Source organism: Anser cygnoides, chromosome 6 (assembly GCF_040182565.1).
Source record: "Anser cygnoides isolate HZ-2024a breed goose chromosome 6, Taihu_goose_T2T_genome, whole genome shotgun sequence".
In the NCBI taxonomy this organism is placed as follows: Eukaryota; Metazoa; Chordata; class Aves; order Anseriformes; family Anatidae; genus Anser; species Anser cygnoides.
Window position 1 is genome coordinate 13,217,069 of NC_089878.1, and position 27,386 is coordinate 13,244,454.

Genomic DNA, 27,386 nt, shown 5'->3' on the forward strand with positions numbered 1-27,386 from the left:
TACTTGGAAGTGACAGAATCAAATGTTTCCCTTAGAAAACAGCAAAACGAAGCACTGTGAAGTGTCTGCCTTATTTCTGGGGTTGCTTCTGCCTGTTTGTCCAGCACGTCCTCGCCCCTACCCTGAAGCCCCCAGCCAGCCAGACCAGGCTGGGGTTCCCCGCACTGCTCTGCTGGGGTTGGGATGCTCAACGCCTCTCTGTGGCTCTGCCCTCTAATTTACCCATCTCTGGCAGTTTCTGGGGGTTTGTCCCTGTTCTGCCAGGGCTCCCTGCCGCCCATCACTGGGGCCCTGCGTGCGTCCCCTCCGCAGGAGGGCGGCCTTGTCCCTGGGGTGCGGACAGCCCTCGTGGCGGTGACGGAGGGCCCCGGAGCCGGCGTCTCACCAGAAGGGGTTAACCCCGGAGCTTGTCTCGGGTGTCCTGCTGCTGGCTGCTTTGCATCAGGGTGCGGTAAAAGCTTTTACGCCTTGGCTGGCTTTCAAGGGCAGAGGCAGGAGGATGACTCACGCTCCCCTGCCGCCGCCGCCGCCGCCGCCGAGGAGCAGCAAACCTGTTGTGCTGACTTCCCCAAGCCAGCGGCGGGCAGGCGCAAGGTGACGGCTTCCTGAAAATGCAGACGCCTGGAGGGCCCCCCGGGGTGCAAGCAGGGGGCTGTCCCCGGGGGGTCGGGGTGCAGCACCCACCCGTCCTGCAGAGAGGCAGCGCTGGGTGCTGCCCAGCATCCCTCCCTTCGGGCTGGCGGGGTTTTCACACCCGCTACCTGCATCACTTCTGCCCGCTCGGGCCGCAGCCCCCGGACTGGAGGCCGGTGAAGGGGGGATGCTTCCTCCAAGCCTGAACTCCCCTCCCTGTCGTCCGCAGGGCACGAGGCGCCGCAGACCTAACGCCGCCAGATGTGTCTCCGCGCCGCGCCGTGCTGGGGACCGTCCCCGGGGGTAAGCGGGGAGCAGAGGCACGGGGGAGGCTGGAGGGGAGGCCAGGGCCTGGCCGCTCCGTGCCACGAGGCCGGCAGGCGTGCCCCTGCCCCGGTGGGGTGATTTATGGTGAGGTCCCTGCTGCAGCACGGCTGGGTTTCGAGCCCAGGCAGAGCCAGCTCAGCCCATCGTGCTCCCAAAACCATCGAGGCGAGGGCTTTGGGAAGTGGCCGTGCACGGGCTGAGATCCTAGGCAGGAGGGAAGGACCGAGCTGTTGCCGTCTCCCTGAATACTGGAAAAGGGATGAATAAGCTTCGGCCTAGGCGCAGCAGGGCTGCTCGACGGTGCTGGGTTGCCATCTAGTGCTGCCGCTGAGCCCTTCCTGGCTGCGGGACGGAGCAGGGCTGATGTCTGCCTTGGGGATGGTGTCAGACGAAAGGCGGCAGGTCCACGTCGGGGCTGCGCCCTCCGCGTCTCTCTGGCTTGGAAGGGACGTGTCCCAAACCGAAACTCACCTCCTTTTTATGCGTTCTGGGAGAACTGCTCTTGCTCAGCTTTGTGCCAGCATCTGTGCTCAGGAATTCACACAAATTTTTGAGCTTTCAGGGTAAAATAATTCCAGCTGGACACAGCTTCAATCAGCTTGATGTTATCCTGCTCAGGGCGTGAGCTGGACCAGAGGCCTCCGGAGATACTCACAGCCCAAATCACCCCATGACTCTGTCCTTTGTTCAAACACCAAAATAATTCACTGTTTAAAGGCTTTTACGTGACAGACAACATAAAGGCAATATTTTGGGGAGCTGTAGAAAGCAGACCCTGGGGTATCCCTGAAAAAAGACCCTTCCCTGGAAAGGTGCCGCTGGCTGCTCCGTGGGGCCGTGGTGGCCTTGGCTGCTGCATGCAATGCACCTGGAGGCAGGCAGGCAGCTTGGGCAACTGCAGTGCCAAAAAACAGCAGGCACAACCCTGACATTTATGACATCTGTCAGCTTTGGGGAAGATACTCCTGATGCAGCTGCTCGGCATGCTCTGTGACTCCGGGGGCTGGCTGCCCCTCCAGGGCAGGGCAGCGGGAGGAGGAGGACGCCTCGGGGACGCCCAGCATTAGGAGAGAGATCTTGCAGGACGTGCGGGGCTGTGTTGGGAAGGATGGTGAGTGCATGGCGAGGTGCAGAGAAACAGCCCCAGAATCCCTATTAGCTCTGAGGAGACCACGCACCTGCACCACTGCCTTTCCTTGGGAGAAAAGAGCCAAATCTCCATGCTGGAGATGCCACCTTCTCTCATAGTACCCCTCCCCTGGCACTGCCACCCTCTCCTCCCCTTCCCTGGCTCTATCCCCCTGTGCTCTCCACTCCTACACCTGCAGACAGCTCCGTGACTCAGTTTCCCCATCTGTAAACGTGTTACCCCTCCGGGGGGGGCAGATTTTGGTGGGGGACAGGCGAGTGAGGGACATGAAGCTTCCCATCTGTGCTGCACGGCTTCGATGGCCGTGGTGCCTGTGGGGTGACCCGTAGCTCAGCCTCAGTCCCCATCTCTCCCAGGACATTTTATTGCAGGTGGGCTCTGCGCTGGGGGTCCCCAAATAGCCCTGTGGATGACCCCAAATAGCCCTGTTTAATGGACCTAACCCCCACCCTCCCACAAAAGAAAGGAAGGAGTCTGGATTCCTCTGCACAGTGCAAGGCTTGTCCCAAGGCTGTTTCTGGGCTGGTGCTGGGATAAAGCGAGAGAAACGGCAAGGAAATAGCGGCACAAATCCCACCTGGAGGAGGGAGGCAGAGCTGAGGGTCCTCTCCCAGCTACCTGCAGAGACACCTTTTGCTCTGCTGCTTCCTTACCCTGCCAGGTAAAACAAGACTGATAATGGTGGCTGATGTCTGCGGGTGTCAGGGACGCAGCACGTCCCCGGGCAAGGTGCTGACAGCGACCGCAAGGCTTTGGGGACTGCACGGGGCAAATGTCCCAGCTGGGCATTGCCGGCACTGTTCTGGTTCGCCTTGCTCTGAAAACACCGCTGGCTTTGGCCTGAGGAGGGAGGGAAAGGCAAAAAGCTGAGCCTCCCCCTCGCCAACCCATTTGTCCTCTAAAAGATTAGTCCCCTGCCCTGGCTTATGGGGATTTGCAGCCGCTCCATCTGCTCAGCCCGGCGGGGCCGCGGGTGCCGGGGAGGAGCCCGGTGGCTGTCCCCACACTGGGGTTTGCTCCTGGGGTTTTGCGGCGCCGCTGCCAACGCACGGGCTGCAAGCAGCTGCCCTACAAGTGGGGCGGGATGTGGGGCAAATGTCCAGGCGCCAGGTCACGCCAGGGACAGCACGGCTGCTGGGACGTGGCTGCCGGCCTGACCTCCGCACAGCCCTCTGCGATGGGTTCCTGCAGTTTGCGGGTGCCCCGCGGCTTTTTTTGCTGGTTAGCAGAGAGCGATGGGAGGCAAAGCCTGGGAGTGAGCCCCCGGAGCTGTTCTGGTGTGGCTTGGCCAGTGAAAACTGGAGCGGCAGCAGGGATGGCTCTGTATTCTAAGCTTTTGTGAGCATGTAGAAGGCCACGGGGGTGCTCAAGGGGTGGGGGGCAGTTTCAGGGAGGTGGGTGCCCGTTAAAACCCCCTTGGCCAAGGGGGAAGCAGGTAGGTGGGGGGCAGGCTGCGGGGGGGAAAGCATCGTCTGCAGAGGGAGAGAAATGGGCTTTGCAGGCAGACCTGCGGTGCCTGACGGGGCTTTGGGGATAAACTGGGGGGGTTCTGGCTCACGAGTATTTTAGAGACGTGTTTTCTGGAGGTGAAGAGCGAGAGGAGCGACGAGGGGCTCTCCTCTCTCCCGCTCCATCACTCCCATCTCGTCACCAGGCACCGTGGAAGGTGGCGGGTAGCAAAGAGGCTGGAGGTAAGCTAGAGGAGAGCTCGTGACAAGTGGGCTCGCTGGATTTATAGGGACTGACTGAACTGGGTTTGTGGAAGCGCCGGGGGGCTGGCAGGTGATGCTGGGGCTTCGCCGAGCGCTGTCCCGCACCCGTGCTGCTGCAGCACCGATGCAGTGTGGAGAGCACGGGGGGTGCAGGACACTGGAGCCTTTGCCCATGCCCAGACCCTGGCTGGGAGCAGGGTGTCACAGCACCGCCCTGGGCACCTCTTCTCCCCACGCCAGTGCATTTTCAGCAGGTGTGGGGCCGCATCCACCCCCCATGAAGATGCTCCCGGTTGGGCCATGCTCAGAAAGTGCTCGTTTCTCTTTCCACTCAGTAACGAGGCAGAAAATTGCAAAGAGGGGAGCTCCGGGCAGGGGACACGGTGATGAGACGCTGAGACAGCAGTGCCGTCCCCATCCCACTTGCCGGGTGCTGGCCCCCACCTCCGCTCCCCTTCCAGGGCCCTCTCACCAGCAGCACCGATGGAGACTGCGAGGTGTCAGCCGGGAAGTCTTTTACCTTCACCTCGCCTCCCCAAATGGACAATGTCTCCGCTCATTAGGCACCCACCCAGGGGGCAGATGTCAGCTCAGCTCATGTAGCTCACGGCTTTTCTCAGCTCATCGCTGCCGCAGCTCTGACGGCTTCAGAGCGCTCAGCTCCCATCACGTCAGGTGGCGGCTGCATCCTGCATCCCCTGCCCGCCCCGCCTGCCCCCGGCGGCTCCTCCGCAGGAGGTGCTCACCTTCCTTCCCTCCCGACGAACGTGGCTTCCGAGGATGCTTCATTAAAAGGCTGGGAAATAATGGGCACCGGTGGCACGCATGCGTGCGCGGCGCTCGCTTCGTTTTTCCTTGCCGGGCAGTGCCTGGGAGGAGAAGCCATCACTGCAGCCTGCCTGCTGAGGCTGATGCGTCCCGACAGCTTGTTCACTGGGACATTAAAATCATTGCCTCTGTCTGTGTAAAACACACAGCGAGCCGGGTGATGGGAACACAGGTCAGGGGAGGATTGTTCTCTCCCCTTCGCGCTCAGCAGTGCCACTGGGAGCCCAAGCAGCAGGACCAAGCAGGTCCTTGCTGCGTCCCACCCGGACAGGAGCATGGCACCGGTCCCCTCCAACACAAAGTGGGATGTACCCTTTCTGGGGTGTGTTACAGCTCAGGTGCTGGGGAGAGCACCCCAACCCCACCAGTGCATCCCCCCAGTCTTTTACCCAGGGGCTTTGGTTTCCCTGGGGGGCTTCAGCACAGCAAGGGGAAGCCTGCGAGCCCCTCTCTGAACCCGTGCTCCCAAAGGCAAGCCAAGCAAGTGGCACTACAGGCGCAGAGTGCTCACAGGTGAGGACATCAGGCTTGGCTGGCTGATTTTATTCGAGGCATCTGTGCAGACAGCTTGCACTAGTCATTAAATAGTGGTGCACCCCCCTGCTCTTGGGGGCTTGCAGTCTGCAGAAGAGGCAGGCTGGGTGCTGGAGCAGGCATCATGGTCAGAGTCATGGTCAGCACAAAAATGTGCCCTGGGCTGGGCAAGGCAGGCGTCAGCACACACCAGTGCTTCCTCTCTGCCTCCTTTCCATGCCACAAGGTCAAACCATCTTCGGAGAACATTTGGCCACGTTTCTGTGATTTCACCGTTCAGGCCTAAGTCTTGCAGAATTCTTGAGCACAGGAATGCGATGGCCAAGGCCTTCAGCACACACAGGTGGCATCAAGCAAGGAAACAGTGCTGCCAAGCTGGTATTGATGGTATCCTGTATCCTGAGGTACTTTTTTTTTTTTTTTCTGGGAGCAATAGGTGTGATTTTGCTGGGATCTGGACAGCTCTGCTGCTCACAAATATGCTTCAGCATCCTGGGTGACCCCCCTTGAGCACTGCTGATCTCTAGCTGGGCAGCAGAGGCCAAATTTGCTAATGGTACCTGGTCCGTGAGAGCTGGTGGATAAGAAAACATTTGGCATTGTAGGCTTGCTGGTGTCTTTCTCGTGGCACCAATGAGTGTTTCAGTGGAGAGGAATGATCAGGAAAAAAATTGACTCCTTTGCTTGTATTGCCAGACTTGGTACAAGGTGCAGGGGCTTTAGCCATCCTGGAGAGAGGCTTTGGGAGATGATGGTGAGGATGGTAGTCAGCAGGCAGCACAAAATGTCACTTGTCTGTAAGCTTGTGATGCTGCCTTTTAATACAACCACTGACTTGCATTGGTCACATCCTGCCATGGTTAGGGGCTTGCCTTGCCTGGCAGTTTGTGAGTGTTTGGGCAGAAGGGCTGTGATGCACGTAACAAGAAGCAGAGCTGCTGGAAGATGGACTGATATTTGATTAAGAAAACTGCTGACAAGCTCCTTAATGAAGCGTTTCCTGGATGCTCAGACTTATCTTGGGCTAAACTGGAAACCGGGGCCTGGAAGACGAATAAACCATTCTTTCCTCATGAATTCTTAATAGACTTTCTCCCCAAAATACCTAAAAGAGATTTCAAGCTTAGGCCATAAGTTCTCACTGGGGAAACACCCAACTAAGACCCAAGCAGCAATGTTTTTGGAAACAGCCCCCTCTCCATACACCTGAGCACATGGTGCTACGGCTGTGGTGTGGGGCTGATAAAAGGGAACGGACTTGTAACCTAGAGCGAGCGTATGAGAGCTGGGGATTTGACCTACATGGCAATTCAACCTACAGCAGCAGCTGAGCTTCATTTTTTTTTCTTCCTTTTCTCAACAGAGGAGCTGGTGACCAGCAAAAAAAAAAATAAAAATTGCTGAGGATTCCCCTTCTCGGGGCTGTTTTCCTTCCCCGTGTCGGTGGGGTGCCCTCAGGGGTGCGCGGGGTCCTGAGGTGTCACGCTCTCTTCCAGGTGCTCCCCTGCTGCCCGCGCTGCTGACCCCCAGCCCTCTGCCCCACAGCCCCCCTGCCGGCTGCTGCTGCTCCTCCAACGGTGAGTCGCACCCCGACACTGCTGCTGGGAGGGCTTTGCTGGTGGCTTCCATCCGCCGGGAACGCTCAGGCACTGGAGCAGTTTCCATCCGCAAAGCTGTCGGTGCCCTGGTGCGTTCAGAGCAGCCCCAAGCTCCAGAAACAAATGGGGGCTGCAGCTCGCCTGTCCCGCTGCTCAAAGAGCATTTTGGGCAGTGGAGAGGTTTTTCTGCCCTCTGGCACTCAGCTTATTAACTGCTCAGGCCGCTCGATTGATTGTATTGACGGGTAGTGCATGCCCCAGTTAACTTATTGGGAGCAGCAGCGAAAATGAAGCAATAAAAATAACCCTGTGCCCACGTCGCCGAAACGTGTGGGACAGCTTCCCTTGCCTTTGTGGTTTGATTTCTGGAGGAAGCAGAGCCCTGACCCCCGTGGGGGCACCTGCTGGGGTCCTGCTCCTCCACCCAGCTCTTCTGATGCCTTCAGGTTGGTGGCTGCTGGGGCAGGACCTGCCCAAGCGGGCTCTGAGTACATGTAGGCCGGGCTTTGCTGCCTGCCCCACAAACCACCTGAAGGTGGTGCTCCCAGTCTGGGTGGCGAGAGAAGCCCCCAGCTCACCCCGTGGGGCCGGGTGCTGTGTTTTAGCCCGATCCCCATCCCCCTGCTCGTTGGGCTGGGGCTGCGCGCCCCCCTCGCACCATGCCTGACCTCTCCCATGCCTGGCCCCACAGGCTCCCGCCGCGGCCCCTGGCTCCTGCTCCGTGCTCAGCATGCCCCTGTCTGGCGGACCCGGACCCGCTGAGGAATCGCTCTGGAGCTCGAGGCTAGCCTGCAGGGTAAGGTAAGGCACGCTCGGCCCCTTTCCAAGTCTTCGCATCTGTACCGTCAGCGCATGGAGCCCCTGACCGGCCCTGTGGCCACAGAGGTCTCCCGTCCTGCTGCCTCTACCCCTGTTGCACTTGGCTGCTCGCTTTCTGACATGTTGGTCATACAGCTAAAGGGCTAAGCTGGGAAGAGCAGAGATGGAGTCATGTTCATCAACCACTCTGCTTTTGTTACTAAAATAGATCTGCTTTGGCCTGAGGCCGTCATGTTGTCCCAGGCATTGACTATTGCAAATGGATGGCAGGGCAACATTTTCCATTAGTAAAGAGGAGGTCGTGCATCTCTTGGTGAGAAGACAGCCCCATAAAGCAGAAATGCTGTAGCATCTGACAAACCCACCTCTCTCCTCTCCTTTTCCTGATAAAAAGTGCCCAGGTCACTAACGGGGATTAGCGCACACGCTGTTTTCTGCACACAAAACCCCAGGAGACATCTGCCAGAGCAGTGCTTCGTATCTGCAAAAAGATGTCAGGTTTGGAATAAGTGGACAAAATGTTAGGAGGATTTCTCAGGGGAGCTGTAGGCGACCCACTAAGACGCAGCTGGGGCAGAATTTGCCCGAAAAGGGCTCTGTCTCTTCCCCACTTGGGGGCATCCCCCGAGCACAGGGAAGGGCTCCCCACAGCCAACGCCAAGGAAAACCAGGGCACATCCTCGCTGGACTGCGTGTCCAGCCTGGGACCAAGCCCCCAGACTGTTCTCCCACAAGCTTTCATGGCCCCAGTCTGTCTGGCATGTGCAGTTTATCCTCTGGCCTTAGTGAAGACATTTTTCTGCAATAAGTGGCTGTTAAGGCATCATTTGGATGAACATCATGGCATCCCGCAGCTCCCACCTCCTCCAGGAAGGTCTCCAGCCTTGCTTTTCTGCCTTCCCACCCTCCCTGCCAGAAATCCCATCCCCTCTGCCAGGACTGTGCCACAGCCCCAGTGTGGCATCCCCGAGCAGGAGAGGAGCCTGGTGCAAGACAAACCGTGGCTTTTGTTTTTTTTAAAGAATGTAGCTGCTGAAAAGCAGGAAAAGGTGGAACACTTTCATCCTTTAAATTTGGAGGTGCTACCTCTTTTTTGGCAACACTGTAGGTACTGGGGAAACCTGAAAGAGGGCTCCTTCCTGGGGGGACCAGTTGGCACTGAGAATTGGCTGCTGTTCTACCTTGCATTTGGGCAGTGTTGGTACTGGGGCAGAGCTGCCCAGGGGCTGGCAAGGTGCTCCCATAGAGGTGTCCGTGCTGGCAAAGGGAAGAGCTGGCCACGGCGTGGCATGAGGCTGGCTGACGGCAAACGATTTCCCAGTTTGACCCTTCTGCTTAATCTAAAGTTGAAGGTGAACCGGCAGAGCTGACGGCATTGATCCGGGCCGCAGGCGACCAGCGCCGTGCCCCGCGGAGGGCTCGGCCGCCGTCGCGTGGTCCCTCTCGCACTGCTTTTTCCCTGCCCTCCCCTTCACGCCTTTCCAAAGCCATCCATCAGAGCTCGGCACCACGCCGCTGACCTTGCTGGGAGCCAGGGGCACGGTGTCCGCCAGCCGCTCCAGCCGTGGCAGGAAAGGCTTCAGTGGGGGCCATGCCCACGTCCTGCCTAGCTGCCACGGATGCAGGAGCCGAGTGGCCACTCCGGGTGCCAGGGAGCAGGTTTCTTGTAGGTGGGGGAATTTTCTGTTGGGCTGGTGGCCATGTGACACCTGAGGGTCTGGGTGTCGTAACAGGCAAGCAAGGAATTCGTGGTGTTTGGTTTGGTTGCGGAGCATAACGTGGCTGGAAGCATCTTCACGCTGCTCTTGGAGGAGCCTTCAGGTAAAATGCCATATGAAACAGAAAAGTGCGTGCCTTTGACACACTGGGAAATAAAACATGAGCATAGCTTGGAAACCTAGAGCTTGCCTTAGCTAATACATAGAAAGTGCTTTTCTGGGGGAAAGAAAGATGATGCATCTTCCCTCAGCATCTTCCTTGCTTTAGCCGTGGATTTCCTGCAGCTGAAAACAACAAACCATTTTAATCTAAGTATTGCTTGTTCTGATCTTTTAATCCAGCTTGCTTTCTATCAGCAGAGCAGCCTAAAATCATTTCTCTGCCTGCCTGCCTATTATATAATTATTCAGCAGATTACCCGGGGCCAGATGTGGCTGGGCACTGCCGAGGAGGGTGAGGGGGCCGTGAAGGAGCACTGTGGGGCTAGTGGGAGGCGAGCTGGCTGCTTTGGGCCGAGTAGTCTGCATCTGAGTACACAATAGCAAGGAAGGTTATCCCTCAGCTCATGTTGGGGTAAGAGGTCCTGTTGTCTGGCTGGGAAGTGTGACCCTCCGAGCCAGGCAGGATTTCAGTCAAAACCCTACTGAACTGATGCCTCTGTCCTCGTGCACAGCATCATTCTGGGGAACAGCCACGGCCAAGAACCAGCGGCTGGGTGGGACGTGGTGGTGACACCAGGATGGGTTGGAGGTGGTCAGAGCTGTGCTTCCTCACCAGAGTCTGATTTCAGATGGCTCCTCGAGGAGCCTTAGGTCTCACCTGCAGACAATAAGGTCTCAAGCCCTTGAGCAGGAGGGTGGTTGGGGTCAGCTACTTTGCAGAAGCAACATCGCTAAAATTCAAGTGTTGATGCCAGAGGTGGGTTCACTCGGGGCCTTCCATTTGCAGTGGTGGTGGACAGTTGTATCATTGGCATAAGACAGCATAGTTGAAGGATTTGTCAGGTGGGACTCAGATTGCAATCAAATGCAGCTTCTGACTGGCCCAAACTATGGGCTTGAGCCAATAGGAGAAACAACAGTATGTCTTGGGCTCCAGAAATTCCTTTTCTCCTCCTCAAAATGAGCGTCCTGACTCCAGTGGGCTGGTGCAGAAGAACAGCACCTAATTTAAATGTGTGAACCAGAAAACCTAGAAGCAAAAGGAACTCAACATTTCATTTTCTCCAGTCAGGCAGAAGAAAGAAGCTCCAGTGCTGCTCAATCAGCTCCTGGACCTCACATTCCCTTGGAGCTCACATTCCCTTGGAGCCTGGCTGCATGAGGCCAGGGGGACCAGTGGTCACGGAGGGAAGGCCAGGAGATCCTTAGCCCGTGAACCACAGCTGTCTTGTCCAGGGTGGCTCAGAGCTGCTTTCCCCAGGGAAGCACTTAGCTGGGGCAAGGCAGCGTGTCTTGTGTTGCTCTGTGGGGCCTCGGGGATCCCTCTGGGGTACCTGAGGATTGGGATGGTTTTTAGGTTTGGAGGCATTTGTGGGGGAGACTTTGAAGTGTTCTTTGAGCCTGGTGTGGCCATGTGGTGGTGGGAGCAGATGGAGCCCCACCTGGAGTGTGCAGTACTCCATCTAGCAGGCACCGAGCCTCTTGGTCCTTCTTCCAACGCAGCTGTTAGAGCTGACCCTCTGCCTCCAAGGCAGGAGGTGCGTTGGCTCTCGGCCTAGGAGGGGTCCGGAGCAGTGCAGGGACACGAGGTGGTATTTTTTTTGGCTATGAAATGGTTATCACGCATCCCTTTCGTCGGAGGCTCGGGGAGTGGATGTGCCAGCTGAGATCCGGGGTCCGCAGTCAGGGTTTCAACCTGGTCCTACCATCACTGCTTCCTGCCACGAGCTGGCTGTTTTAATTGCCAGCCACCAAACGTGTGCTGCTGAACATGCTCCTCCCTCCCACAGGCACCATCCCTGGCCCATACCCTGCCCAAACGGCTCCAAATTTCCCCATGTACACAAGCAGAGCCCCAGCACCCATCTCGTACCGGAGCTCCTTTCCCCTTCATGTTGAAAGCGCTGTCTGGCTTGTTCTCATCGCCTCGAGGCAACCTGATTTGCTCAGTGGCCTTTAAAAAAATAATAAAAAAAAAAAAAAATCAAAGCCCACTGAAATGACAAAAGCATCGGTGGTGGGTGCATCCCCCTCTCCGGCAATCCAAGGGATTTGGGAGAAAATAGGTCACGTGCTCCCCATCCCGTGCCACGTGGCTGCCATCCCAGGGCCAATGAGGTTCGGAGCCCTCTGCGCTGTACAGCAAAAGATCACCGGGATTTTTTTCCCCGTAGCATTTTTCATCCTTTCCAAACGTGAAAAGAGCGGCCATCTGTGCGGACCCGTCACGCAAAATCAGCGCTAAAGCGGCTCTTTGGAGAAGGTAAGAAGATTTAAGAGATTGTGTTGGTGGAAGTCCACCTGCCGTGTGCAACTTTTCCCACAGATGAAAATTAGTGAAGAATCATGAAATGAGTGAGGTATGGAGCTCCAGTGTGGCTTAAAAGAGCCTTGAACCCTTAAGAAGGCTCTTAAGCGAATCTCGTAAGCAAATCTCTTGAGTAGAGAAAATTAAACTCCGTGTTGGACGGAGGTGAGACTATGGGAGAAAGAGGTGTGCGAGCAAGGTAGTTAGCTTAAGTTAATGGCTGCTCCTCAAGTCTCCTATAAAATACTTGTTTTTGCAGAATTGTCATTCTTTGTAATAGAGTGCTCTTTATTTTTGTGAAATTCAATTTCACCTTCATCTTGCGGCTAATGCTAAAAGATCGTATCGCAGGGTAGGGAAGCGCCTATCTCTGCATTAACTGGAATATCCAGCCATCCCTCATCTGTGTGATTAACAGTGCGCGCTTTGGACAGCGTTGTTTATGTATGTGCGCGGGGTGGGAAAAGCAGAAATCAAATTGGCTTAAAGAAATTGATGCTAGAGTAACATAGATGTTGATCACGTCTTGCTTTGGCAATGTAATAACACCTCCAAATCTATTTGATTAAAATTTTACATTTTGGTTCTATTTCCATGATTTTTTTTCTCCTGAACTGAGGAAATGCACTGAAATTTGATTTGGGAATAGGAACGCCTTTTATCGAGAGGCTCGCTCTTTTCCTTTAAATTTTTGTCTTCAGATAACCATTTTACTTATGGTAGCTACATTTTTGATACCATTGCATTTTTCCTGTTACGTTTTATTTGGTTAAAATATTTCTTTATAAATATTAAAGTGAGCTATTAGTTTCAAAGGTTATGGAGGACTTAAATGCTGTTGAAATCAATCCCCAAATATCATATCCTTATTATAAAGGGAAAATGTTCTCAAGATGTATTTGTCTTGTAATCTGAGTTTTCTGGGATAATGTGGTTTTAATGTGAACCATATTAGAAAATCTCATTTTATTACTCGGAAGTCACGTCCAGCTTAAAAATAAACCAGAAACAGTGGATGAAGGACATTGTGCTTAAGTTTCCATACAGTGATTGACCTTTGTTTTGACAGATGCAAAGGCAGATGCTAGCCTGAGTTTTGATACAGAAACCCAACCCTGGAAAACTGCAGTTTTACATAATATTTGGGGTTTCATTTTTAAGTCCAAAATAATTCAGTGACATTTTTGGAGCTCTTAATCTCAGACTTTTTCCCTCTCTTATGGATTAATTTGTATAAACATTTTTATTATTCCCAGATATAAAGGCAAATTTTAAGGTCTTTCTTCCTGAGTAACAAATCTCAGAGATGTTCCTTTAATCCAGCTGAATTAAAGGACGTTTCTTTCTGAAGAAAACAGATCACTTTGGGGGGAAAAACTTTGCTGATCAAGAACAAGATATTTTTTTTTAAGTTGATTTAGGATTATTTTAATGTCTGTATCTGCCTTCAATACGCCTTAAAGAGTCCGTGGGATTTTGGTGAGGAGGACCAGAAAATGTGAACACTGCCGCAATCAGCGGTGCGCTTTGTGCGGATCAGACCTAGCAGACCCTGTCCTCTGCTGCGTGCAGAGATTTGGGGTGGAAGTGGAGGGCTCCTGGGCGCCTGCACGGACAGACGGCGCTGACACCTTGCAGGAAGCTCCACCAGGTGGTCACCACCGATGCTTCACGTCCTGGTGGTCCTCATCTGTCCCGTGGTGGAGTTGCGGGACAACTGTTCTGAGGCGACAAGATAATTACTTTTTTCCTCCCTGCCTGGCACCTGCCTGGGGAGCAGCGTTTGCTGCGTGGGAAGGGGAGCAGGCATGGTGCCCTTGGGGCTCATGGTGCCACGGGTTTGAGCCCCAGCCCAGTCCCACCACTGGTGGGGCATTCGTATCCCCGCTCCCCTGGTGGCTCAAACGCTTCCCCATGGGGCGAGGGCTGTCCCCATCCCCGCAGCTTGCTTTTCTGCCTCTCACTGAATGCACCCGTCCTAGTGCTTGTGATCGTGCATGCGCTCGCATCTGTCTTAATTTATGTTATTCAGGCTTTGCTAAATGAGTAAATGGTAAGGCGCAGGGCACCAGACCGGCCATGCCAGGGCCAGGGAGGGACACTTTGGGGATGGGGTGGTCATGGCCCCCTCCCCAGCAGCCCTGCTCCCCAGCCCAGCCAGTGTACCGGTTTCCTCAATGTTTGGACCCGAGGTTACAGAGGACCTAGCGCGGGGAGAAGGAGAGAGGAAAACACGGCTCTCCTTGATCGTAATCGAGGCTGAGGTTTAGCTGAAGTGAAAACAGATCGGGAGTGACAGTTTTGGAGCCTGCTGTCAGGGTCTGAGCATGGCGCGGCAGCGATCCACCCCCGGCTGCCCAGGGCCACCCTCCTCCCTTTTCCTCCTCCTCCTCCTCCTCCTCACCGGCGAGCGCAGGACGGAGCCGTGCAGCCGGGCTGCATCCACCGCAGGCACGGCACATCTCACGCCCGGGGCTGGTGGCACGGCTGCCGGCTTTGTCACATGCCAGGGCAGTGCTGGGTGGGCCACAGCTCTGTCACGCACTGAGCACGGCCACATTCTCCAGCCCCGTGCAAATCGGTGCGGGAGAAGAAAGGATGTGTTCAGTGCTGCATCCTGACAGGTCGGCTCTGTCCTGGCTGAGCGGTGCTGGGCTGCTTCACCGAGGACAGGGAGAGACTCTGAGGGCTCTCTCCTCTCTGCCCACTCCCAAAGAGCATCTCCTTCGGCCACATGTCCAGTTCCTTGCCCAGAAGCCAGAGCATCTCTGGCCACAGTGGAGGACATGGGTTTGGGTTTGCTGAGAGCCAGCACCATGGAGGTATTGAAGCTCTGGATCCAGCCCTGAACCTGGTCAGTGTGGTCAACACAGCAAGCTCCCCGCCTGTGTTGACCTGCTGCCTCCTGCCACCCTGTGTGTTCCAGGTCAGTCTGACTGTCCGTCCGTCAGCGCCTGGACAGACAGACCCCTCCAGGGCAGCCCTCACGCTGCAAGCCTTGTCCCTATTTCCAGGGATTAGAGAGAGAAATGGAGCTGGGATGAGATGAGGCAGTAGATTGCTGTGCTAGCAGGATGAAGAGATTTGTGGGCTGCCCCCAGATCAGTAGATTGAAAACGGAGAGAAATTATTGGGATGCTGCTGCCTGTGGGATTAAAGCCAGCATGGCCAGCAGGCTCTGGCAGAGGGGAGTGAGGGGGGGCACGGATCAGGGGTGCAGGATGCCTGCTGCTCTGCGTGCAGCTGGGAGCTGCGGGGAGGTGCTGCATCATCATCTGTCTCAGAGGATGCACTGGAAGCAGATGCACCCCATCCCCAGTTTTCTGGGATTTTCAGCGCAGCATGGTGGGCTGAGATGGAGAGAGGGGGACGGGGATGGGAGGTCACCTTCTTGGTGGCTAGATCCAGTGAAACGCATGATGGGCTTTACTGCGGCTCTGCAGCAGTGGTGTAGAAAAGGTTTTGTGCTGGTTGAGTCCGTTCATCCCTTCCAGCTTTGGACTCAGCTATCCCCTCAAGGCTACACGCGGTCCCCGGCACAGCAGTGGGATGAATGTGCCTCTTGCTTTCTGCCGGTGGCTCCGGAGGTGTTCTCCTGGCTGCTGGAGGACAAGCTGTGTGTCCTCGAGCTCTGCACAGCACCACGTGGCCTCTCCTCCTTTGCAATCACCCATCATGGGCCTACGGCCATGAGTGTCCTCTTTTGAGTGTCCTTTGGCCTTCTCCCGAAAAAAAGGCATGTAAAAGATGGCACATAGGGGACTGCAATTTGATAACCTCACCCTGCGGTCTCTGGACGGTTGTGTTTCCAATGTTGGCTGCTGTGGCATCCTTTGTTGAGGAAGGGGCCCTCCAGAGCTGGTGCACGTCCCCAGCGGAGCATCGCTGTGGTGCCTGCGCTGGGCAGCTCTCTTGCATGGCAGGACTGCAGGAGAAGGAGTGTGCTGGACCAAAGCGGTGTGTGTGCAAAAGCATTGCCATGAATGCCTGCTTCCTAGCATCGCACTGAATATAACCATTAAAAAAATGCTGTTCTGGGCTGATTTCTGCTTGACGGAGCATAGGCATGAGACAAGTCATTCTCCTTGATCATGAACGTTGACTATATCATCTATGGGGCAGTGGGGCCTGGTGCCAGGCCCAAGGCAGTGCAAGGCCCCTGTGGGGTGTGTGTGTTGGAGGGACCCTCCAGGATGGGTCAGGTGGATCAAATCGTGTGGCTGCTCTCTGCAGACCACTACGTAGCCTGGTCATAGCATCTCCCAGCGTGAGGCGGCATCTCCTCGCTCCCTTTCCTTACCTGGGGCAAAAAAAAAGCTAAATAAGATGCATCCCTGCAGCGTGACTGCCCTTGGGCACAGCACATGGCTGTCCTGTCTGTAAGGAAGCTCTTTTCTAGCACTTGGCCTGAATCTCCCTGGCTGCACGTAATCCCCTCAGTCATGACCATTGGCCTGCCTCCCCCAACTTCTTCCCCTGTTTCCTGGCCCGAGGGGGCTGGAGTTGCTCTCTGTGGCTGGATCTCCCATGAAGACCCACCTCATCGTTCCTGGTTTTCTTCTGCTGGTCCTGAACTTGCCTCCAGCTGGGGCTTTGCCCCTCTGCACAGGCTCACCTCGGGGCTGCGTGTGGCAGATGCCTGCAGAGATGCAGGTGACCACCCTGGCTCCTGCCATGCCATGTGAGTTTCTCCCTTCCCTGGTGGCTCTGGCCAGGCACCAGTGCAGACGGTCACCTTCCTTATCACAGGAGATGTTATTTTCTCAGCATGTGGGGTCTCGAGTCCACCCAGCACCCGAAGTCTCACAGGATGCTCTTGGTCACTGGGCAGTAATAAAGCCAACTGGGTAGTGCAAAGAGCACTGGCTTATCTCCTCACGGGCTGAAATCTCTGGTGTACTTAACGGTTTAACCTTCACCAAAAGTACTTTTTTTTTCCTGGCAAATCATTCCAAAAGCAACTAACAGGGGGAATTAGAAGCGACAGAACTAAAGCGCGTTGTTCCCACCTACCCACTCCCCCCAGCCTGACAGAAGGCTTTCGTTCGGTACAAATGAAACAAATTAATTGAAGACCCATTATCATACCATCTCTCAGCTTGTTGAGATGGTGGTTTCACAGGTTCAAGTCTCTCATTTTGCTCAGGGCCCCACTATCAATGAGCTCTGAAACCAGCCAGAGGACTGGGGGGTTCTGTGCTGCACAGGGACCTCTGGTAGCCTGCTCCCACTATATTGAATTTCCCTCACTGGTGTGTGTCTAGCCTCTGCTTGCAACACAGGAGCAGCTCGCATGAGTGAATGGAACTTCTTTCTCTAACAGATGTCTCTGGATAGATGTAAGTGGCAGTACCTATTTCCCCTAAAACTGGTGATTTACTTAAACCTGTAAGTTTTATGTGTTCTGTGGTTGCATCCAGGCAAAAGACAGGTGCTGCAGTCCTTCTGGCCTGTTGCATGGGATGAAATTATTGTTGTCTCCTCATTTCATGCAAGATTTTCATCCTGGGGTGACCGGTAGGAAAAAGCTGATGCTTCCTTCGCTGTCCTTCGCACCAAAGGTTACTGTAATGGCATAGGCATTGCAACCAAACCAGTACTTCTGTTTGGATCAGGCTTGCATCAGAGACCATGGATATTAACTCTGACTAGTGTGAGGGGGTCCAATTCTGATTTTGTGTGTGACTTCACATCCATGCACCACCCGTGCCAGGGTTCCACTTCTGTGGGAAGCTGCTGCTGGTGTGCGTTAACTGCTGAGGTTTGGTGTGGTAGGATGAAGCAGATGGTGCCCAGCAGATAAGCAAGGAGTCCTCCTGGATGTCCCTGCCCAGGTTTCCAGTGCCCACTGGCAGGAGCCAGGGCTCAGTGCTTCTCTTAGTGGTAGAGACTCACCAGCTTTCCTCGCCTGGGACAAGTCTCTGCTGGGGATATGTGATGCTGCATTTCTCTTCCTCTTGGTTTACCAATCAGGTCAGAAATCACTCTGAAATGCATGAAATTTAGAGTAAGAATCATTTCAAAAGAGAGGTGATGTGAAAATCACTAGGGAGGGTTTGCACGTTGTACAGACCGCCTCTTCTATTTCCTGCTCAAAAAATGGAAGAGGTGGTGTTCAAGAGTCCAGCTCTGCCACGGGAGCTGGCTCAGCAGCACCACCAAAAACATACAGTTTTACGTGGGTTCAGCAGAAGGGGACACTCACGCAGGATAAACAACCTTTGGGCTGGTCTGAGAGCAGGGAAGTGTATTTGGTTGGGATGCAGCTGAGCCCACAGCGGGACGGCGGGGCTGGGGCCATGGCCATCACCCAGGGGTGTCTGCACCAGATGGTTCTGGGCTTTGGCTAACACCAATGTCTAGAGGCAATATCTATCTCTGGAGGGTCACCCAGTGTGAACAGCCAGCCCTGCTCTCTGGAGGGTGAAGGATATGGGGAGCAAGTTGTGCTGGCTTGAAAGGAGGTAAGAAGTGGTTAGGAAATGGAGAGGAGCTCCCCAGAGTTACAGCTAGCAAAGAATTTGGCGGCAGGAGCAGGAGTTAGAAAACAACCAGAGGCACTGAGGCTGCAGGAGAAGCTGTTTGCGGTGATGGCGCTGACACCGAATTCACGGGCAGAGGAGCCAGAAGAGGGGAGGGAGGGAGGGAGCAGCGGGACCAGAGGAAGGAACATTTGCATCCCTGCAGTAGCAATTGAGGTAATTGACGTAGAGGTGAGTAAGGCTGGAAGAGCCCCATGGTGCACGTGTGCAGGGAGGGGAAGGCAGGTTGTAATTGCTCATCAGCAGCCAAGGAGTAACATCGTGGGCCATGAGCAGACACACATCGCCTGGAGCAGAGTGAGGGAATGGGAGCAGGTGACCAAGAATGCAGTGTCCAGAAATGCCTGCTGTGAGGGCAAGAGCAGGGAGATTCATCTCCTGAAATGCTTGGTAAGACCAAGGGCAGGTGAGAAGCTGGGAAACTATGGCTGATGTACCAAGCCACAGTGGCAGCATCTTTTTTTTTTTTTTTTTTTTTTTTTGGTTAGAGTTTTCTAACATATTTTCACTGGAGCTGGTGAGTGGAAGAAACATTAATCAAAATGACTCCTGTTTGTGGAAACTGTTAGCAGCTGTGAATGCAGCTTTATTCCAAAACAATGCCAGTAGCTGATGCATTTCCGTTTGGAGCCTGGGTTCAACTGAGTACTAGACTTTGGTTTTCTCCCACATCAATTTTTATCCTTGCTCCTTCCATCCCCAGTCTGATCCGGCCAGACTGTATTGTCGTCATAATCCCAAGTTTGCTGCATCGCGCTGCCCCCAGCTGCTAAAACGCAATGCTGAAAATCACCGGATTAGGTCTTAATGGGAGGATCAAGCTGCAGGGAGATGAGTGGGGAGAAAGCTCCTGCTTAAGCAAGTGGACGAAGTGGACAAGCAGATCTCAGGAAAGCAAGCTAAAAAGCATAAAAAAGTCAGAAAAACAGTGTCTTTCTTGAGCTCACTTCTGCCTGCTTTTCTCTACATGTACGGCTTGACTTTCAGTTCCCAAGTGTCAGAAAATGCTGGTCTGAGTTTTAGGAAACAGGTATTGAGAGGTCAGAGGTTTTTAAACATTTAAACATCCTCCCTCATGCTGGAAAATGTATTCAAGTTATGGACTTTCTGGTCAAGATGTTAATTCCCAACACGAAACTTGGCCAATGCATTAGAAATATGGGCCTTGATGTAGATTACTGTGGTGTGCTGAAGGGCCCTGGGTCTTTAATGCTTGGCGTCCAGCTGGTGGGACTCTTGAAGCACCAAGAGACCATGAAACACGTTGTATGTTCTTCAGGTTGGCGTTGCCTTTGAGCAACCACCAAGGTGCTCCAGAGCAGGATCTCCATGTGGTCCCTGGGCAGGTGGCATCTCCTCCACGTGCAGACCAGTGCCGTGGCCACCCTGTGCTTTGCCTGCATGCATCTGCAAAGGCTCTTGGTCAATGGGGCTCCAAGGCTTTGGAGTTTGGGTGGCAGCCTGGACTGAACAAACCCATCAGGAAGGGGTGGTTTTCTGGAAGCCATGCAATGGGTGACGGGGATGATAGGGATTTTTTGAGTTTTACTTGGCAGTGCCTGTGAATTTTCCATCTAGACCTTTCATGGAGGGGGCGGGTTGTGAGTGTGGGATGTTTTTGCACCGAATTGTCCTCTCTGTTTGTTTTCAGACAGCTTGAGCAAAACATTGCTGTCCGTCAGAATAAAGACCTAGATAAAGCTGTGAAATTTGATCTCCGTAACACTGATGAGAATATTCCATGATGGAATCTGGAAAAGAAACTTTACCTTATGCATCTGACTTCTGGCAGGACCTGGTCCCAGAGGCACAAAAGTGACTTCAGTGCAGATTACCCAAGCGTATTTTCTGTTTGTTCTGTGGTTTTCTCGTCTAGCTTGGAAGATGGGTTTGAGAACAGACTTGAAAAAAAGGTGTCCGCTTAGGGCAAGGGTAGTTTTACTCACCTGTGGCCTTCATAGATCCCTGGAAATAAGCAAGAAACACTGTACCATTGCAAAGAAGGAGCAGGGGAAGGAAAACACCTGCAAACCCCCTGACGCAAAGAGAAGAAGAGTTAGTGCTGAGGAGCATGGGCCCTAGCCAGAGCAGGGACCCCTTGACCTGAAAGGCTGGGAGGAGAGCCCCGCACCCCAGCTCTGGCCCTGGGGTCTGCAGGCAGCAGCAGTGCCTGTGGCGGTCCTCTGCGATGGGCCCCGTTTGTGAGAGCCAAAGCCACCCCCTCCGACAGGCCGGCTGCTGCTCCTGCGCCTCGGGGACAGGGGGCTGCCAGGGGGAGCTGCCCCAGCGCCGGCAGCAGGGGCCAGCTCCCACTTGGAAGCAGGCTGGAGAATAAAGCCCAGCCCAGGGCTCAGCCGCCCCCCGTCTGCTGCTTCACATGCTGTGTCTGTCCTGCAAGGGGGCTGGGACGTGAAGCAACCATGAACAAGGTCATGGTCTTTCATTAATTAAATTAAATTAAATAATTACATTAATACACAGTGTTCAGACTTTTCATAATAATTAGATTTTACTCGATCTTGAAGGACATCTCAATATTTGCGAGGTGTATCAGCAAGCATAAAGGCAAGAGCACTAAATTAGGCAATTGATCCGACCTCCAAAAAAACTAGCACAGAGAAAGGTCAGATTGTGTCTGGGGGGGGGCAGGAGGCCTCCTGCTGCTCTAGGTTTCAATTTTCCTCCTTTTCTTGCTTGGTCACTGGTGCATGAGCTGTTTTTTAGCCAATGAGAATTCCTGATAGGTTAAGAAAAATGCCTGGAATTTAATAGATTTATTTATTAAAACCAAAGGAGGAGGGAAGAATGAGGTTGTTCTGAGTGTTGATGATGCCTTCTCTAAGCACTCTTCCAAAACGCAGATGGATTTAAAAACCCTTATTTCATTCTGCAGTGGGGTCATCCTTTAGAATAATGTTCAGGGACAGATCAGCGTTGGGTGTGCCTTCCATTTTGGGGCCAAACCCAGCTCTTCCATCTCATGGTGCCACATCCTTGACCTCTGCAGGACTGCACCTACTCTGCGCAGGGCTGGGCTCTTTGTCTGCTTTATCCGTCAGACTGCACGTAATGGTGTCCTCAGGGCTTTCGGGTGGAAGGACAAAGAAGCAATTTTGAGGATGCCATGAGCTAGGCAGAGCTTGTTGGCCCTGTGAAGAGGAAGGGTCCTAGGAGATGAGTCTCTTTGGGCTGAGAATACTCTGAAATGCTCAAAATGGCGTTAGGGGGAGATTTTTTTCTCAGCACTTTGTCCGTGAAGAATGAACAACGTTGCGGGGGAGGGAAGGGGGGACACATGTACAGAATAAATGCCCCTGCTCTATTGTTCCCATCATTTCTACTGCGTTTATGAACTCACATATAAAAGACTTACCTTTCACTAGTATGATTAAGAAAAGGCCAATGTAGCTTTCCCGCTCACTGGAGCATGAAGCGTGTTTAATTTAATAATGCTGATAAATCTTAAAGCCAGGAGCATTTGGCTAACACATGACCCACTTTTTCAATCAATTGGAAACATTTACATAACAGCCAGCTTCGGGGTCCCTCATGTGAGGGATGGGGAGCAAGGGGCGGCAGACGCAGCAGTAGTTAGTGGCTACGCTACAGGGCGTTTGGTGAAGGCAAAGCAGCAAATTTGGTGCGCCCTTGGTGGAAGTTGTCACCCACCTTTCCTGGGACTGCCAGCCCCTGCGCTGAGCAGCAGGGCCAGCACGGCAGTTCTCCCGGTCCCGACGGGTTTGTAACAAAACCATTTCCAGCGAGCTGCTTTCTTGTGGGACAGCATTGTCTCTCTGATCACCACAGTGTCTTTTTATCCATTTTGGGTTTTATAAGAACCTCTTAGAAGAGAGCACTTGCTGTCAAACCCATCTCCCGGCCATTTATGCACTGCTGCATATTTATACATCCCTACTGCCTCTTTGCATTAAAGTAATACTTGAGCACTGGTTTACCTCCCATTTTTTGGCCACATAAGTCCCCGTATGAGCAAAGGAAAATGCCAGATGCTTGTGACAGGGATGAAAAATCTCCCATCTGACGTGTACTAAGGGATTAAATAACATGGAGGAGAATTGCTACAAATCTCGCAGCATTGCATGTAGGCGGATGCTGGCACTTTCCTCTGAGACAGAACCAGTCTCCCCACGCGGTAGGCTGTGGAGACATTTCATGTGCCTGGTCCTTGCTCAGGGATGCCACTAAGGAGCTGTCAGGAAAGGAGAGGGAGGATTTGTTGCCATGCTCTGATTTATTGTCCCCTGCCTCCAAAATTCCAGTGGCATTTTTCCCTCTAGAGGGCAGAGGAGGAAAAGGAGAGAATGTAAAGGGAAAGGAACATGTCAGCGCCTGGAAAACTGGCAGAGGTTTTGTTAGATAAATGCAAGGCGTGTGTGGCTGGAAATGACACGTATTCCTCAGACACAGTGCCACCTCACAGACCTGGATGTTAAAAAAGAAGTTTGGTAATCAAGACACCATCTTGGTCCTTCCCTCTCCGTGCTCTTGGGATCTGATGGGTATTTCCCAGTAACTGAAGAGCTGGCTTTTACAAAACCCACTGGTCCAGATTTTCTGAGTGTCCATTCATGCTTGGAATGGTGCATTTTGTTTTGCTGGGTTGGTGTCCTGGGTCTTTTAAAGTCCCAACTCTGCAGTCGATCTTTGGCCAGGCTACTCCATCATGGGCTGGGCTGTAGGAGCTCCCTGCTCCTGCATCCACAGGCTCAGCTGGGCACAGCTTTGTTTTAGGCATCTGGCAATGCCACTTCAGGCACTTGAGTCTTTGATCCTGCCATGGCTTTTGTGTGAAGGCGGTGGCCGAGCTGCAGCAGAGCTGCGGGTTGGTGCAGTGAGCACCGAGCCCACCTGCAGCCGTGCCCCTGCCCATCAGGGCCTGTCCCATGCCACAGAAACATCCTGAGAAAACCTCTTGTGCTTGTGCTGATGGTTTCACTGCAGTCTGGGTCGGTGGAGAACGGGGTGGCGAAGCTGTGAGGAAGGACAGGCCTGTCCGAGCCATACCCATCCTTCCCCCTCTGCCCCCAGGTGATACGGCTGTGCTGCTGCCTCCTCCTGTGCTGGGGCTCCCCTCCCGCTAACGCCGTCTCCTGTCCCCGGTAGGAAATGGAGTCAAAGGTCTCCGAAGGCGGCCTGAACGTCACCCTCACCATCCGGCTGCTGATGCATGGCAAGGTAACGGCTCCCGGGAGGGGTGGCATCCTGGCTTCCTCTCCTGCCCGGGTTATCTTCACATCTTGCAGTGTCATTTATGCTGTGTTTGTTTTTTTTGTAGGAAGTCGGAAGCATCATTGGAAAGGTAAGGACATGTTTTAAATGTGTGTTTAGACACTGCCTGAATTGCCTGCAGCATTTACTGCCTCTGATAGGGTATATGCCAGTTACCTCATCCTCTAATGTCCCTTAAACGTTGGGTCGGTATGAACTGCATTTGTGTGACAGCAATGGCGAGATACCCACAGAGAGGTCAAAGACCGTTCCCCTAAAAAAGCAGCTTGTCTAGTACAACTTCTGGCTGCTTCACTGTGGTGATGAATAGGTGCTTGTCGTCGTGTTGCTTGGAAATGTAAATGAAATAGATTCATTAAGGAAAGTTAAGAAATGTGATGCAATACGGTTTATTTTTTTTCCTCTGAGGCTTCCAGGCACAATTTAGCTTGTGCAGAAAGCTTCATGAGGTGCTCTGCTTCGTGGTGCTTGACATGGTGGTTTGTAAAGTCCTGTCTATGTGGGATGGCTTTCTGGCCAGTTCCTGAGCTTTTCTGTGCAGTTTTCCTACTAAAAGGAAATTCAGAAAGGAAGGTGGAAGTTGCAGTTGTGCTGTTTTGTCTGATTCATGCCTTACAGACATGGGAGCAGGGCTATGAAGGGGTGGATGTGCCTGGAGCATCAGCTCTTCAGCCCACCCATCACATGGGGATGGAGGGCCCGGCACCATAGAGCTGCCCAAATATTTGGCTATGTGCTGCTGTGTATTATATGCATGTTTGAAAAGGTTTTGAAGGTGAAAGTCTTGAGTTGCTAAGATGGCCTGTGTCTCTGCTTCTTGTTTCAGAAAGGAGAGACTGTGAAGAAGATGCGTGAGGAGGTGAGCAGCACAGATCCATAAAATAATTTGTAATAGAGGGGTGAGGAGTGGGAAGGACCAGCAGCACGCAGAAGAATGGCCAGAGCTGTCCCGAAGGCTCGTTGCCCTGTGAGAGACGTGTGGCTATGACACCACATTCAGCCTTCCTGCAAGGAGACCCAAGCGAGCTGTCCCCTGAGCTCTTTTGTCCAGCTTTATCCTTCCATACTCAAACTCCCATCACATTTAATGGGAATTTTCCAGAGCCTAGAGCTTGCTGCCAATGAAACAGTGAAATCTGGTCTCTTGTGAGATGCAGTTTGTCCAAGGTCTTTGTGCCTTTAGCTGCCGAAGAGTTACCAGATCTGTAAGCAGCACTCCTCTTTTTACAAGCAGTGATGCCACGAGCCAGGCTTGCCTTGATGGTACGGGTTTGCGTTGCAGTAAAAGACCCAAGGTGGGCGCTCGGAAGCCCTTTCTGAGGGTCAGGGTGAGGCAGGGCTGGAAGCACTGTGGCAGGGCGGGGGGAGGACTTTCTAAGGTTAGATGGGATGTCTTCAGGTGGTGACCAGAAACCAAGTGAGTAATGTGCTCCTGGGGATCTCTGAGTTTCTACGGTTGCGTGCTGGGCCTTTCCAGGGCAGGCAGGATACAACCCAAAGAAAGGGCTGTGCCTCTAGCGCATCCCCCCCAGTTTCCTGGCTGTGGCTGCTCCAGGGCTGCCCTTCTTTTTCCAGAGCGGGGCAAGAATCAACATCTCGGAGGGAAACTGCCCTGAGCGAATTGTGACCATCACTGGCCCCACCGACGCCATCTTCAAGGCTTTCGCCATGATCGCCTACAAATTTGAGGAGGTGAGAAATGTGAGCCCTTTGTCCCAGGAGGGCAGAGTACAAGGTTCTGCATCCAGCCGTGGTGACCCACCGGGCAAGCAGAGCTCAGGCGTGCCCACTGCTGGGGCCAGCAGTGCAGCTGGGTACCTCCAACACACACATGCCTGGTTGGACTTGCTCAGCTGGTGCACAGCCTGGTCCCAAAGCCTTTTGGCTGGTCCAGGCATCTCTAAATGGGCAAGAACTGAGACCAGCCTGGGTCTGGAGGACATGACCCCTCTTTACTAGCTCAGAGCATTTGGGTTGGGCTGGATGGCAGACATCTGGTTGGGGAACAAGGGCTGACGCATTGTGCTCTTCCTTCCCAAGGACATAACCAACTCAATGAGCAACAGCACTGCTACCAGTAAACCTCCAGTGACGCTGCGACTGGTCGTGCCAGCTAGTCAGTGCGGCTCGCTGATTGGCAAAGGAGGCTCCAAGATCAAGGAAATCAGGGAGGTAAATCAGACCTGCCTTAGTTACTGCATGTAACTGCAGCTCCTCGGCGCTGATCTGCAGCCAAGGGGGGATGGGAGCAGCCTTGGAAAGAGGGATCCTCATATGCTGGCATCATGTGCCAGGCACTTCCCAGGATGGTCCAGCTGACACAGGAGCAGCAGCATGGCTTTTGTCCCTCGGGACTTGCCGCATCCCCACTTGCACAGGGCTGCTGCAGCTGTCTGGGGGCACGTGGCATCGGAGCTGGAGCTGGCTGCAGGGAGAGGGGTTCAGCATCGGGATTGCTCCTTCTCTCTCTTTCTGTCTCCAGTCCACAGGTGCTCAGGTTCAAGTGGCGGGGGACATGCTGCCCAACTCCACGGAGCGGGCAGTGACAATCTCGGGGACACCCGACGCAATTATCCAGTGTGTCAAACAGATCTGTGTGGTGATGCTGGAGGTACAGTCTGTAACAAAGGGGGTAAAGTATATAGGATAAAACCCGACCAGCACCACAACAGCGCTGCGAGCTGTGGAGCGTGTCCTTGTCACTGTTCACCACGCATTAGCAGACCACTCTCATTTCCTGGTACCTTCGTCTGAAACCCACCCAGTGTGTTTTCCCCACTGTGTTCACATGTTATTTCTAGAGTGCCAAACCAGAAAGCTGTTGGGTGCCCGAAGGAGATGGTTTGTGTCACAGCACCAGGTGGTTTCAGGAGAGAGGGCTGCTGGAGGATACCAGGCAGGCTGGGAGGAGGTGGCCAGTGCATCTCCCGCATTGGGCAGCTGAGAGAGTGCAGAGGGAAGGGAGCTGTGGGCATGCCTGCCAGCTCGAGCTCCTGTGAGGCAGAGGGGAGGAGGTAGTGAGGAAGGCTGGTGGAGAGCAGGGACCACAGAGCGCGTGGACATGTGGTCAGGGTGCAGTTTTCTGGGAGAAATTCTCCCCAGATACTTTCTGCTGTGGAGCTATGCTGCCGTACAGGTGGCTTACTGGTGGGGCTGACTGCAGCCATGTGCCCCACATCCACGCCCGCAGCCTTGGAGAAGCTCCAGGAGGAGCCCACCGCAGCCACGGCACAGTGACAGCCCCGCTCCTGGTGCCTCCCAGCAGCGGACAGGCATGGGCCCTCAGCTTTGCTGGGCAGCTCACACACCGCTGCCCCGTTGTGGCAAGGAGGAGCCTGTTTCACAGAATGACAGACTGGTCGAGATGAGGAGGGGCCTGCTCCAGCGGGGACACCCCGAGCAGGGTGCCCAGCCCCACGTCCCGGCGCCTCCCGAAGCTCCCCAAGGAGGAGACCCCACAGGCTCTGGGCAGCCTGTGCCAGGGCTGCGGCACCCGCCCAGCACAGAAGTGCTGCCTGGTGCTCAGAGGGAGCCTCCTGGGCTCCGGGCTGTGCCCAGGGCCTCTCGGCCTGGCGCTGGGTCGTGTTTGCTGCTGCAAGAGTTTCACACGAGGACACCAAGGTCTGGTGGAGACAAGGCAACACCAAACACAGGCAACTTCAGTTCAAGAGCAGCAATGTCCACGAACACATTACCAGCCGCTGCTGGTACTGATGCTCTCATGGACACGCTGTGCTGTTAGGGGAGTGTGGATTTAGCCATGCAGTGGCTACAGGTTATTGTGGCAGAGGTGGGCTTGAGGTGA

General features: G+C 54.1%; 1 protein-coding gene across 48 annotated transcripts in view; it reads left to right on the forward strand.

Annotated features, from left to right (window-relative positions):
* The window catches only part of PCBP3 (poly(rC) binding protein 3), a 51,282-nt gene that overhangs the window by 2,974 nt on the left and 20,922 nt on the right, over positions 1–27,386 (forward strand). For 19 of the 48 annotated variants that reach the window (XR_010832574.1, XR_010832577.1, XR_010832606.1 and 16 more), the window contains exons 2-10: positions 863–936; positions 6,681–6,761; positions 7,474–7,578; positions 23,456–23,527; positions 23,628–23,651; positions 24,408–24,440; positions 25,157–25,273; positions 25,622–25,753; positions 26,064–26,213. Coding sequence is in view for 8 of the 48 variants with exons in the window: in XM_048055535.2 (XP_047911492.1) it covers positions 7,513–7,578; positions 23,456–23,527; positions 23,628–23,651; positions 24,408–24,440; positions 25,157–25,273; positions 25,622–25,753; positions 26,064–26,213 (594 nt within the window). In the remaining 40 variants the exon portion in view is untranslated. Of the gene's footprint in view, positions 1–469; positions 595–862; positions 937–6,680; positions 6,762–7,467; positions 7,584–11,655; positions 11,745–23,380; positions 23,528–23,627; positions 23,652–24,407; positions 24,441–25,156; positions 25,274–25,621; positions 25,754–26,063; positions 26,214–27,386 lie in introns of those variants that run through there. The other 29 variants (XR_010832578.1, XR_010832579.1, XR_010832580.1 and 26 more) reach the window with 11 other exon arrangements.